The sequence below is a fragment of the Mesocricetus auratus genome, unplaced genomic scaffold, assembly GCF_017639785.1.
Source record: "Mesocricetus auratus isolate SY011 unplaced genomic scaffold, BCM_Maur_2.0 Super-Scaffold_100691, whole genome shotgun sequence".
NCBI lineage: Eukaryota > Metazoa > Chordata > Mammalia > Rodentia > Cricetidae > Mesocricetus > Mesocricetus auratus.
This window is the reverse complement of record NW_024429267.1, coordinates 12,672,799-12,686,896: the sequence shown is the minus strand read 5'-3', so window position 1 is coordinate 12,686,896 and position 14,098 is coordinate 12,672,799. Positions and strand designations below refer to the sequence as shown.

Below are 14,098 nucleotides of genomic sequence, written 5' to 3'. Positions count from 1 at the left end.
CCAAACTAAGGACCTCTAACACTTCTAAATGTGGGAACAAGACAAACATGAAGGCCCCAGCCACAGAGGAACTGTTTTACAACCCCAGGTCTTTTAGTACAGAAGAGCAAAGTCACAGTGAGGAAGGGAAGCATGCCATCACACTATGACATGCTGCCTACCCAGCTCTACCAAGAGGACAAATGAAGCCCTGCACGGAAACATATGCATGGCATTGTCATCCAACTACTAATGTAGGCTAAGTTTCACATGTCACTTTTTTTTTCATTTATTAACTTTATTCTATGTGCATTGGTGTGAAGGTGTCAGATCCCCTGGAACTGGAACTACAGACAACTGTGAGCTGATATGTGGAAGCTTGGAGTTGAACCTGGGCCCTCTGGAAGAGCAGTCAGTGCTCTTAACCACTGAGCCATCTCTCTCCAGCCCTCACATGTCACTTTCAAAGGTCAATAATGTTATAAAGAGATAAATTTGTCAATCATCTAGATTTCATTGTCATATCCAACACCATCTTCACAAATCCCCCTTGCATGCACACAGCTGTTGCTTCCAACTTATCAATGGAAAGACTTGGGAGCTCAGTTACTTGTTCAACACTGTTTTCCTCTGCAAGGCTCTCTGATGCTCAGTGGCAAAATGAATTCAAGTAAGAAGGAAAACCAGATTGTATTATCATATAATCAAAGAGGAAAACCTGCAACTCATGTTACAGAATTCCACAGAAAATCCTACTGACTCAACTCCTACGGACTCAACAGCTTTCACACAGTTAATACCCTTCCTAAAAACTCAAATGAAACAAAAAAAATTCCAAAATATATTAGTTGTATGCAATTCTTAAGGACTAACCTCCATCTCTGAACTCAAACTAGAAGGTGGTTTGGTCCTGTTTAACTGCATAAGACAAATGGTAATTACTGAAACCAGCCTATTTACCTGCCTTAATCCAGTCAAACTTGATTGTTACTAGGAGTAAAGACCTTTAGAGAAGGGGCATTGGCGGCCAGGAAGGCTAACTTCTTGATATTTTTCCAAACAACTTGTGGGATTTTACAGTTCATATTCAAATAATTTAAAATAAAATTAAATATTTAAAATACAATTTCACTTAGACAATAAAGATGCGGAATTTGGTAGCTCAGTCACATTAATCTAGTACAAATGTTTCTTATACCCTATGAACAGACCCAAAGCCTATTCACAGTTAAACCAACACAAGACAGGCTGGAGAGAGTTCTGTGGTTAAAAGCACTGACTCTTCTTACAGAGGACCTGGGGTTGATTCCCAACACCCACAAGACACAAAACACACAACTAAAGACAAGATACTGAAAAGAAACTGAAATGTGGAGGAATGCTCCCAAGACAGACTAAAAAGCAACAAAGGCTTCACAGATAATTTATTTTATGAAGAGCTCAAGCTGGCTTACAGCTGCACTCAGGAGTTTCAGGCAGGAAAACTGCATCAAGCCCCAGTCCTTGGACAGAGTAAAACATTGTCTAAAACCCAAAACAGATGGGTATGGTGACACACACCTTAATACCAGCACTTGAAGGCAGAGGGGGGTAGATCTCTGTGAGTTCAAGGACAGCGTGGTCTACAGAGTGAGTTCCAGGACCCAAGGAGTACACAGAGAGACTTGTCTTGACTTCCCACACCCCCAGGCTACATGGCTAATTTTAGCTGGCCGGGGCTATATGAAACAGTCTTTAAAGATTCCAGGGCTGAAGAGATGCTTAAGAGCAAATGTTACAAGTTCAGTTCCCAACACTCACACCAGATGGCCTAGCATTGCACGCACAAGCTACCCTTACAAACTTGCAGGCAAAATACACAAAAATATCTTTTGTTTTATTTTGTTTTGGGGACAGAGTTTCTCTGTGTTAGCTGGAACTAACTCTGTAGACCAGGCTTGCCTCCAAACTCAAGAGATTTGCCTGCCTCTGCCTCCGAGTTCTAGGCATAAAGGCAAGCACCACCAATGCCTGGCACAAAAATAAATCTTAAAAAAAAATGCCATAGGAAAAAAATGGTAGCATTTCCCCTGCTACAGAAAATACAGAAAAAACATAGCTTAGTTTCACATGCTAGATATTAACTTTCAAACTAAATATCACTTGGACTCTATTTCCAATATAAATAGAATTGCTTGTTCTTCGGTTTAGAGCACAAAACAGATTCTAGGGTTTACTTTTGCTCATCCTGATGATTGAACCCAGGGTCTCACATACATTAAACAAGCACTGTACAGTAAAATAAATAAATCCACATTCCCAGACCTTTTTATTTGGGATATGGTCTCACTATATTGCCCAGGTTGTAACCAAACATGACATCCTCCTGCTTCATATTTCAAATGTCTGGGGTGCCACCCTTGACTCGAAGTCCAACTTTAGTGTAATGGGGTTAAAACAGGCTTTACAGCAGGGCTTGGTGGGACTCAACTATGATCACAGTGCTTAGCAAGCTTAGGCAAGAGAACTCCCAGGTTCTCTTATACATGAGCTATAAGTAATATCAGGACAGCCAGAGCTAAATGGCAAGGAAAAAAAAAACACAAAAAAACAAAAACACTTCCAAGCATTAACTCACCTCAAACCTCCCCTGACTTGAGCTTGTTGGAGTAGTAAACTATTCAAACCAGCTATCTTAGGCAAGAGAACTCCCAGGTTCTCTTATACATGAGCTATAAGTAATATCAGGACAGCCAGAGCTAAATGGCAAGGAAAAAAAAAACACAAAAAAACAAAAACACTTCCAAGCATTAACTCACCTCAAACCTCCCCTGACTTGAGCTTGTTGGAGTAGTAAACTATTCAAACCAGCTATACATAATAAACACTCCCATGAGAAATCTGAGGTCTATGAAAACTGGGATCTTAAAGCTGGGTGGTGGTGGCACACACCTTTAGTCCTGAACTCAGGTGTCAGAGGCAACCTATCTCCGAATTCAAGGCCACCCTGGCCTACAGAACGAGTTCTAAGTCAGTCAAGTCTACAAAGAAACCCTATCTCAAAAAAACAATGGGGGAGGTGGAGAGATTGTGACTTTAAGACTGAAGAGTTAATGCTGACATTTCAAGAATTACGTGACCTTGCTGGAAAACGCAAAGCACTAATTGACAGTAATTAATTGGTTGCCCATTCTGGGTACAAGCAACTCCATTGGGTTAAGAAAGCAAACGTGGGGGAGGGCGGTGCACATTTCACCCCTCAATAAAATGCCCTAACCAGCTAGGGATCTACAACTCCAGCGCTGCCCCTGGCAAAGTTGGGACAAATGAAAGGTAAACGCGTCCTGCATATGCACAGCTGTTAATGAGGACAAGCCCCCGAGAGCCTGACCAACTCTGGGGAGGCCCCAAGGGGAAGAAGATGAAAGCGGAGGGGGGGGCAGAGGAGCAGGACGGCTTCGGGAAAGAGTAGAAGCGCATCTCTGGGCTGCAAGCTGGCACTTTTCTATTTCTGACACCCGGGACCTCAGAGCGGCCACAGGGTGACGCACGCGGCATCTCAGCATATGGATGCTGCCGCACCCGAATCCCAGGGCGACCAGCTCGGAGCTCGCGGGGGTCGCATCCCGCGAGCCCGCGCCTCACGCCCGCCAGGTCGCGCCCTCCACCCGAGGTTGCCCAAGCGCGAGGACCCAGACGACAGCCAAAAGACAGCCTCCCGGCGCCGCGCCCGAAGGCACGAGCTGCAATCCGCGGCCGTCCCATCCTCCCGACCTGCGCCCTGGGGGCCTACCTGAAGGAAGCGCCTCCTCCGCCTGACCGCACCGACTGTCACCGTGGCGGAGTCCGGGCTCCAGACGCCAGTGACGCCTCATAAAAACAACAACCTGCTCGCGGGCGTCCGCAACCGGGAAGCGGCGGCTGGCGCGGCGCCGCGGGGCATGCCGAGACTTGTAGTTCCTCCTAGGCCTCCCGCCGGCCCTCGGCGGGGAGAAAGAACTACGACTCCCGAAGACCCGTGCGGCCCGCCGCCCTGAGGCTGCCGGAAGCTGGGCGGGGCGACCGCGGATCCCCACAACATCCGGGCTCCCACGCCTGCAACCCGTTGCCATGGAGATTGCCTGCTACACTGGAAGGCAGGATTTCCACCCGCACTCCCACTCTCCAGATCTAGCAGTTTATGCGACACGGATCGTTCTGGCTTCGTCCTTGCTGCTGCTTTCGGTGGATCCAGTGAGAAGACCGGACCCTGGGCCCTCGTCAGATTTTTCGCCATCAGGAAAGAGCTGCTTTTGCGGAAAAGATTTAGAAGATGGAGATACCGATCGAATGCGACTTGGTGGGTTTGGGCGGAAGGCTAGACGCCTTTGAAAGTCAAATTCTTTGACAGTGTTTGAGGCACCATCTACTCCCACTCACTCACCTGGTTAGTCACCAGACTTTTACATTTACAAGTGTAAATGCATGATCCACTAAGTAATTATTGCCCTGAAGGTGTAAAGGCGGCGCCTCAGGACAAACTGGTGATGGTTTTGACCTGGATGGTTTTTATTTTGTTTATGTTTGCACTCGTGGGGATCTCATCCAGGGCCTTGTGAATGGTAGGCAACCGCTTTACTGCAGGGCTACACTTTCCAGCCCTAGTACCTTCATTTTGATGTCATCTGTAGTATGCCTTGTTTAAAAGGATCGGGGAGGGGGGACGCTGTGCACTCCACCAGAGGATCGCTAACTTTCCTCTGTCCCTTACCTAGCTAATGAGTAAATAATAAAGGAAGCCATTCGAGTAGCTGATGTTAGGCAAAAACTGGTTTCACAAGTAGACCTGCTTTTTGTGTTGCTGTAACCAGGAACTGAACCTCAAGCCTCACACAAATTAGGAAAGCACCCTCCAAGGGGGTATATCCTGACCCCTTGTTTTTGTTTGGGTGAGAGAGGAGTTTTGGGTGGAGGTTTCTTTTAAGACAGAGCTTCTCAGAGTATTTCAGACTGACCTCACATTCTCTGTGTAGCTGACAACCTTTTGCCTCTACTTCCCAAGTATCCATTACAGGCCTATGCCACACACCCTGCTCTTAGAACTCCTAGAGGCTAAAAGTCAAATAGCAAAGCTGCTTTTACAGTGTCTGGGGTAAAGCGGTAGTTACTTGCTTACCTATAAGCATCTCCAGTTGCAATGGAGATCTAAAAGACGGAAGTAGATAGCATCGTCCCCTGATGTGATTTGCATTATTTGAAGTGACTGCTAAAAGATGACCACATCTGGAGCTGAAGGTGATTAAGTCTTAGTGTCAGTAGCAGCACAGGTGATTCGATGAGAACTGGACTCCTCACTAACTGAAGTGGATAGGAATAACCAAAGAACGTCCATGGGATGAGTAAGCACGGTGGCCCGGACCTAGAATCCCAGCACTGTGGAGGCTAAAGCAGCAGAACTGCCAGCAGTTTGGGGCCAAGTAATTAATGGGACCTTTCTTTAAAAAATCCATTTATTCAGCATTTTAATGTTTATCTTGAGTTTTTCTTCAAGTGAGCCCAAAATCTGTGGTTTGGGTTTTGTTGGTGTTTTTAGTCATTTTTAAGTGGGTCACATCTAGATGGAAGTTTCTGTCTTACACCACACTCTTTTAGTATTCCAATTTCTATATTTTTTCTGAGACAGAGCTTCCTGTATCCCAGGATGACCTTTGTCTCCCTTTGTAACTTCAGATGACCGTTCTGATCCTCTGTGGGATTACATGTGTGAGCCCCCATGCCCAGTTCAGGTGGCACACGAGCCCAGGACCTCTTCATATGTTTGTTAGGCAAGCACCCTACTAACTAAGCCACATCTTCAGCCCCTAAATTTTTGTTTTTGTTTTTCAGGACAGGTTTCACTCTATGTAGCCTTCCTTAGCTGTCTGGAACTTGCTTTGTAGACCAGGCTAGCCTTGAACTCAGAGATCTGCCTGCCTCTGCCTCCCAGGTGCTGGGATTAAAGTGTGTGGGTGTGCCACAACAGAGCCAACTCTGCCTTATCATTATCATTAAAATAAGGAAAGCAGCCAGGAATGGTGGCTAACTCTGTAAGCCCTGTTCCTCTTTAGAGAACATTAGTTCACAGTAGTAACCACACTTGCTACTGCCTAATTTTTAACTGTGTAGGTTTATCAAATAAAAAATGTTAGGCCAAGCCGGGTGTTGGTGGTGCATGCCTTTAGTCCCAGCACTCCGGAGGCAGAGGCAGGCCAGCCTGGTCTACAGTGAGAGTTCCAGGACAGCCTCCAAAACAATACAGAGAAACCTTGTCTCAAAAAAAAAAAGTTAGGCCATGCCATACAGTGGTGGTGCATGCCTTTAATCCCAGCCAAGCACTCGGGAGGTAGATGAAGGCAGATCTCTATGGGTTCGAAACCAGCCCGGTATACAGAGTGAGTTCCAGGACACGCTCCAAAGCTACACAGATACACCCTGTCTCCAAAAATAAAAAACAAATAAACAAACAAAAAGTTAATGCAGCTAGTACAGGAGTCTCACAGCCAAGCATGGTGGCACAAGCCTGCAGTGACAGCACTCAGGAGGCTGAGGCAGGAGAAGTTTCTTGAGTTCAAAGCCAGTCTAGACTACAGAATAAGACTGTGTTTCAAAGAACCAGGAACGATAGGGAGGGCATCAAGCCACAGTGGTAGACACGGGCACTCCACCAGATAGAGTAGCATGAGTGCTCTCCAGAAATCTCCTGGGCAAGAAAGATTCTTGACTGATGAAAACAGAGATTCAGGCATTAAGTATAAAACAAGGCTGGAGTTACTAGGAAACAAATTCAGGGTTTGTAAGTTGCAGCACAAACACTAAGAGAAGAGGAGAGCCATGAAAGGGAAGGACAGCATCATACATTTGGATAGGCCAGGGGTGCTCAGGGCAGAGGCCTCAATAGGTGGCTTCACAGCCAAGTCTGTAATCGGGGGCTTTTTAAGTTGCACTGACAAAGGGTTTAAAAGATTAGGTAAAATGTAGCCAGACGTAATGGCCCATGACATGATGCTGATGGTTGGAAGGCTGAAGGCAAGATGGTCAGAAAGTTCAAGGACATCTGCAGCTTCACATGGAGTTCTAGGCTAGACTGGGCCACCTGAGATCCTTCCCTAAGAGAGAGTCAGGTATGGTAGCCCGAGATTTTAATCCCAGCACTAGAAAGGCAGGCAGATCTATATGAGTTTCAGAACAGCCTGATCTACATAGGGAGCTCCAGGCCAGCCAAAGCTACATAATAAAATCCTGTCTCAGAATAAAAAAAGAAAGAAAATGAAGCAAGCAAGCAACCCAAGAAAAGAGGATATGAAAAAAGGGGGGGAGGGATAGGTCTAAGCCTGTTCCTGAGTGACAGGATGATTTTATGTGCCTTTTAGGATAAGAAAAGTTCTTTGACTTCAGATGAAGAAATGAAACCTGAACCATCGGCTCCATGTGTGAACCCTGGCAACCCTGTGTTCTCCTGTATGTTGAACCCCAAGACACTCAACACAAACACCTCACTGTCTAAACCACAGATGATCATGTACAAAACCAATTCCAGCCAGTATGGTGCGTTCTCACCCAGGCCCCAGTTCCTTCCCTGCAAGTACATTCCAAGAGAACAAGTGTTCTCAAATCACATCAGAGCAACTGGGTTTTATCAAAACAACAGCCTAAATACGGGCCCCGACAGAACCAGGACCATTGATTTTCCTAACTTTCAACACACTCTCTGAAAATACGTCTTCCTGACAACTGAAGATAAAATGTGCTAGACAATGTTCGTTTTTAAGTCTAGAATGCCTAATTTTTGAACATGAAAGGATTTTAATAAAAAATATATAAATACATGTTCCAAAATACTTATAAGAAATAAAAATTCTAACTGATAACTTATTGACAGTGACTTTATATTAGAAAAAGGGTCTCACCATGCAGCCAGCTAGCCTAGAACTCTCTATGTAGTAAACCACCATGCCCTGCCACACACTGTTCAAGGCAAGAAGGATGACTCAGCAGTTAAGAGCCCAGGCTGCTCTTGTTTGGTCCCCAGCACCATTTGAGAAGGGGAAGGGACAGCCCCTGTAACTCCAGCTCCCCAGGAATCCCATGCCTCTGGTCTCTGGCGCCATCATCTCTCACCAGTACTACTAACATACACAATTATAAATAATAAATCTTTCTGAGCGTTGGTGGCACAAGCCTTTAATCCCAGCACTTGGGAGGCAGAGGCAGGTGGATCTCTGTGAGTTCGAAGCCAGCCTGGTCTACAGAGAGAGTTCCAGGACAGCCTCCATAACAATACAGAGAAACCCTGTCTCAAAAAAAAAAAAAGAAATAAAAATAATGAATCTTAAAAAGTGCTCAAAGCCCCGAGCGTTGGTGGCACATGCCTTTAATCCCAGCACTCAGGAGGCAGAGGCAGGTGGATCTCTGTGAGTTCCAGACCAGCCTGGTCTACAAGAGCTAGTTCCAGGACAGCCTCCAAAGCCACAGAGAAACCCTGTCTGGAAAAACAAAACAAGCAAACAAAAACTGTTGGTTGAGTTGGAGTGTTAAGATCTAGAAACAATCTTGGGGGCTGTCTCTAGTCCCCTACTTGGCCATTCATCCCAGCTCTGTATCTGACATGGCATCCTATGATTATGAGGTAGAACCTTTGGAATGCATTTTGACCATTGGCTTCCAACAACTAAGCAACTAACATTTGCAATAGTTTTGATTTATTGTGACCTGCCCATTCCCACCAATGTACTGAAAAATACCTAGACTTGTGACTTTTGGGGGGATTTTGGGTTTTTTGTTTTGTTTTGTTTTTTGGTTTTTCAAGATTTATTTTTTGTTTAGTAACTAAACACTTCATCAAACTATTTTCACATTGGAGCATATTATTAGGGGCCACCTGAATCATTGTTTTTGAGCTATGATCACTCCTATTGGGCTCAGTAATAAACTATCTCAGGCTGAGTGTTTGGCCTAGTAGGTCTGAGTGCTTGGCTAGCAAGCCCAAAATACGTGGACCCCACTAAGCTGCAAGGGATTTTCATCATAGCACTTGCTACTAAGTGTACTTACTAAAACAAAGGAACATAGAAGCTAGTGGCTCACACAAAACCAGCATTCTCCTGAGGCAAGAGGGTTGAAAATTTGTGGCCAGCTGTGTTACCAGCTGAGTTCCTAACCAGCCAGGACTACAGAGTGAGGCCCTATCTCAAAAAGTCAAACATAACAAATACTGTATATCAACATTTAGCTGGACTTGGTGGCCCACACCAAAACCCTAATCCCCTTACTTGAGGCAGGAAGGTTTCCATTAATTCAAGACCAGCCTGGGATACATAGCTTCTACCAAGCTAGCCCCACAAAATGAGTACAGATGGGCCAGTGAGATGATTCATCAAGTACGGTGCTCTCACCTACAAGTGAAAGGGGAGAGCTGGCTCCTACGAGCTGTCTTTTGACCTCCATACCCACCCTGGGTTGCTCTTGAGTGTACCTATGTGTACGTGTACACACACACACACACACACACACACACACACACACACACACACAGAGAGAGAGATACACAAAGACACGCAGGAGGACCTGAGTTTCAATCACCAGAATCCATGCAAAAGCCTGTAAGCCACTGGGGCATGGGCAGTGGGCAGAGTGATGATCCCCTGCTAGTCTATCTAGGCAAATCAGTGAACTCCAGGTTAATGAGATATCCTGTTTCAAAAAATAAGGCAGAGAGCTCGTGAAGCCAACACTCAATATCCACTTGTGGCTTCCACATACAGGTACACATATAAATGCATATATATGAATGGACATATACATCCATTACACACACACAAATACAAAATAAAACAACCAAAACTCCACTCATCATCTCCAAAATTCTTTTTTTTAAGATTTATTATATACATAGTGTTCTGCCTGCATGTATGCCTGCATGCCAGAAGAGGGCCCTAGATCCCATTATAAGTGATTGTGAATCACCATGTGGTTGATGGGAATTGAACTCAGGGTCTCTGGAATGTTTGAACACCTAGTGCACTTAACTGCTAAGCCATCTCTCCAGCCCCTTCAGAGTTATTTTCTCTGTAAAACAATATAGAGTAAAATAACTGGTAACATAATAGCAAAATACTTATTTTATGTAAGCATAAGTCAGAGGCTGAGGGTGTGACTCAGCTGTAGGATGCCTGTGTCGTTAAAATGTCTAGGTTTACCCAGAAACGAGACACAAACCATGAGTCAACATTCCCATGTGGAGTTTTATTGGTGGACAGGGAAGGAAAAGGGGGGTGAAGGATAACCAACCCGTGCAGAGCTGAGAGAGAGGGAGGGGTGAGTGGTGGCTTATAAAGGGGATGTTGTACAGGCGCACTGAGTCCTGAGACAAGTGGGCGTGTCACTATGCGTGCCTCCATTGGTCGTCAGGGGGCGGAGTTGGTAAAATACCTGAGTCCCTACAGCCTGCCTAGCATGCATGAAGCCCTATGTCTTACTCCTTGCACTGGTAATCACCAACAATCCCCCCCCCCAAAAAACCTAAACTGATTAAAGCAGAGGCAATCCATGAGCACACATATTGAAAGTAGCCTCTTGGGCAATGTGGCCGCTTCCTCACCTGTGATAAGGTCTGAGTGGCATGTCAGTTTGGGTCTAGATTCATTATGATTTTTAGCCCTGATCTTCTGGATTTATGGGAAAGTCAGATAAGTTAGTCTAGGTTTGGAGACGGAGTTTTACTAGGAGGGAGTCAGTGATTACATTTTAATCTTTAGTCAGCCTCTCCATCTCTGTCCCCAACCCCTCTCATTTGAGGTAGGGTCAGCTGTAGCCCAGGCTGTTCTGCACTCATGGCAATCCACCTGCCTCATACTCCCAGGTGGCTGGATTCCAAGTGTGCACAGCCACATCCAGCTTCATATTTAGTCTCTGTGCACCCAGACATGTAGGGCTAAATACAAAAGCACAGTCTTCTGGGGGGGCTGTCCTTTCACAGCAGAGGGAACACACACTCATTAAAGAAAGAACTCAGAGTGGGAAGGTCTCCAAGCCAAGAACCCTCCTGTGATTTTCACAGTGGTCACCACCGGGGGCCCCTGAGCTCAGCTAGTGTGAACTTGCTCCCGGAGATGGGCCAGGCTCATAGCAAAGTGCTGCTAACAAACAGACAGGCATGCTAGGCTAATATCCGCTCTTTGCTGTCTGGATTTTTTTAATTCTCTGGCTTATTTGGCAATACAAGAATACAATTTTACTAGAAAAGCTTTCCTCAAGATAGTGTTGTGAAATATGACTGATATTTGGATAATATAGTTTTACAGAAAAATGATGGGACTTGGGGACATAGCCTGGTCACAGGGCACTTGCTTAGCATACAGGAGGTCCTGTGAAGGCCCTGTCTTCAGACTAAGAAAGAAGACAGAATTATAGGAGGCCTCTGCTGTGGGCTGTTTCTGTTGTAGAACCCAACAGGCCAGACTGAAAATCAAAGCAGAGCTCCTGTGCCAAAACTTCACTGGGTGTGCAGGCATTTTGGACGGATCGGGTGGGACAGGTATCCTGGAGCTCGGGAGCCACAGAATACTGAGTGTTACACAGCTCAGGTGGAAAGGTATCCTGGAGCTCGGGAGCCAAGGACTACCACAGGTTGCAGTAAGCATAGCAGCTTACAGCCTTGCCTCAGGGAAAGGCTTCCCCAGTATATCTGCTCTGCTCCAGCAGGACAGGCTCTTCCAGCTGGGGATGTTCGCCCAGTGTAGCAGTTTTGCTCTGGCAGGAGAAGGTTTCCTGGGGGAATTTGCTACAGTTCAGCTCTGCTCCCGGGAGTGGAGTACCGAGTGTAACAACTCCACTCTACCAGGGGAAGGTTTCCCCGGAAAAAGTGTTACAGCCCTGCTCGCACTGCTCTGCCTAGGGTTGCCTCTGCTCCGAAGCAAAAGAAGGTCTTCACCCAAAGCTCATCCAAGGGGTTTATTGGGAGGGAAGAATCCAGGAGAGTGGCTGCCCTCTGCCAGAGTGGCAGAAGACAGCCGGGTAGCACTAACAACCATAAGCTGAACAGACACAGGGTTTATATAGGGCTTTCAGGGTGGGGATTGATCAGATTTTAGTGCTGAGCTCACATTGACTAGAGCTCTGCTTGAGGATTGGTTAGTTTTCTGCACAAGGCTAGGGTCCGATTTGGCTCTGGTTTCAGGGCCAAAATGTGTTTCTTTCTCTGGTCCTTTTTAGCCTTTTGGCTCTAATTTTAGGGCCAGGGTGTATTTCTTTCACAGACTCTGATTCCAGGGACAAAGCATGTTTCTTTGGCACTGGTTTTGAAAGACCTGAAGTTGTCAGGCTGAATGCCTCGTGATATCCCGAGCTCAATAACCAGACAGTTGGATGCAAACTGCAAGAGGTTTATTGTTTACACAGGCGTCTGCAGGCACTCCAGCCGCTTTAGCTAGCTGAGAGCCCCAGGCTTTAGGACAGTTTTCTTTTTATATACATAATTTTGGCAAGCTAAGCAATAGGGGTATTGTAAAAAGCGGAGCCACTGCAGGTGCAGATCTGGGCAAGCAATAGGGATATTGTAAGAAGTGCGGGCATAACTCATCCTTCCTGGAGAAACCACAAGGTCAAGATTAAACTTATCTTAACAGCCTGCCGGTGTCCTGCATCAGCACTCTGGACCAGATGTTCCTTTTAATTCGACCTTGTTCCCTGTCTAGGGGAAGGGACCTTGGGGAATTTTCCACTGAGGCAACCTTCAGAATCTCAAAAGGGGGTTGGGGGTATTGAGGTTTTTCAGTTTCAGGATCAACGTACATTTCTTTAGTTCTGGTTGCAGGGCCAAAGTGTGTTTCTTTGGCTCTGCTCAGGGTGTGTTTCTTTGACTGGTCCCTTTTCCCTACAGGGCAGTCACTCGAAAATTCACCTGACCAGTCAGGAGGGAAAGACCTGGTCCCAAACCTGCCACTTTCCACTGGTGTGATCTGGAAGTCTTCATTTTAGTGCCCACAAAGCAAGGGAGTGGAAGTAACCTGGTGTGAAGAACCTGTTGTTTCCGTTTTGTCTCCCTGTTCTCACCTTTCAAGGAAAATTACCTCTTGTTTCTGTGTCTCTCAGATTTCTCTCTCTACAAACCAGCCCTCTGCCCATTGTAAGGACTCAGGCATTAAGCTGGCCTGCCTGTCACCTGACAGAATGCACTCAGGCAGTACCATGGTCAGCCCAGGTCGGAAGCACCCCTTTAAAAGGAAGATCCTGCTCCTTTACATTCACGCTCTCTCTGTCTTTCCTGCTGTTCCTCTTTCTGTCTCTTTACCTCTTTTCTCTTTCCTTCCCCCTCCCCCCCCTTTTTTTTTTTTTTTTGGTTTTACGAGACAGGGTTTCTCTGTATTGTTTTCGAGGCTGTCGGTCCAGCCCAGCCTCGAACTCACAGAGATCTGCCTGCCTCTGCCTCCCGAGTGCTGGGATTAAAGGCGTACGCCACCACTGCCCGGCCCCCCTCCCCTTTCTAATAAAACTTCTCACTAAGCTGTCTGCCTGGCATGTTTGTCCCCTGGCTCTGTCACCCTCGCCTGCAGCGGAATCGGCCAAGGTCCCTCACTCACTTTATCATACCAGCAGATTCTACTTTTGGAGTGAAGTGTTGCAAGATTCTAGAGCCACAAGTAATCAAGACCTGTGAACTAAGCTGGGCATGGGGGCGCTTAGTACTAAGGAGACTGAGGCAGGGGGATCACCATGAGTTTGAGGCCAACCTACATTTATATAGTGAGTTCTAAGCCAATCTGGACTGCAAAGTGAGACCGTGTTTCAAGGACAAGAAAAAGCCACCAGGTATATCCGGGTGGTGGTGGTGCACTCCTTTATTCCCAGCACTGGGGAGGCAGAGGCAGGCAGATCTCTGTGTGTTCGAGACCAGCCTGGTCTACAAGAGCTGTCCAGGACAGGCTCCAAAGCCACAAAGAAACCCTGTATCGAAAAAATAAATAAATACAAATAAATAAACTAGTCAGATATAGCAATACACTTTTTTACTTTCATTTTTCCCACTTTTGGGTGTTTTTGCTTGTTTGTTTCTGAGACAGAGTCTCTCAACACTGCCCAGGCTTGGCCTCAAACTTATGTGGGACCTTTCTGCCTCAGCCTCCAA

At 46.2% G+C, this 14,098-nt stretch overlaps 2 protein-coding genes across 7 annotated transcripts in view; one reads left to right on the top strand and one right to left on the bottom strand.

Moving 5' to 3' along the window:
* The window catches only part of Ccpg1 (cell cycle progression 1), a 34,069-nt gene extending 30,180 nt beyond the window's left edge, over positions 1-3,889 (bottom strand). For 3 of the 5 annotated variants that reach the window (XM_013116080.3, XM_013116081.3, XM_021229381.2), the window contains exon 1: positions 3,752-3,889. The gene's annotated coding sequence lies outside the window, so the exon portion shown is untranslated. The remainder of the gene's footprint in view (positions 1-3,751) is intronic. The other 2 variants (XM_013116082.3, XM_021229379.2) reach the window with 2 other exon arrangements.
* Positions 3,890-3,998: 109 nt separating this feature from the next.
* CUNH15orf65 (chromosome unknown C15orf65 homolog) lies at positions 3,999-7,844 on the top strand. Of its 2 annotated transcripts, none has more exons than XM_013116074.2 (2): positions 3,999-4,297; positions 7,347-7,844. In XM_013116074.2, the coding sequence occupies exons 1-2, from the start codon at positions 4,271-4,273 to the stop codon at positions 7,686-7,688; spliced, it is 369 nt and encodes a 122-aa protein (XP_012971528.1). In that variant the 5' UTR covers positions 3,999-4,270; the 3' UTR covers positions 7,689-7,844. The 2 variants fall into 2 exon arrangements, with proteins under 2 accessions (XP_012971528.1, XP_012971529.1); XM_013116075.3 differs by having other exon boundaries at positions 3,999-4,384.
* Positions 7,845-14,098: the final 6,254 nt, after the last annotated feature.

Excerpts from the sequence above, each read along its gene's own strand:
- CUNH15orf65 (XM_013116074.2), top strand. The coding sequence starts at position 4,271 with ATGGAGATACCGATCGAATGCGACTTG. Across the intron at positions 4,298-7,346 it reads TACCGATCGAATGCGACTTG|GATAAGAAAAGTTCTTTGAC; the intron begins GTGGGTTTGGGC and ends TGTGCCTTTTAG.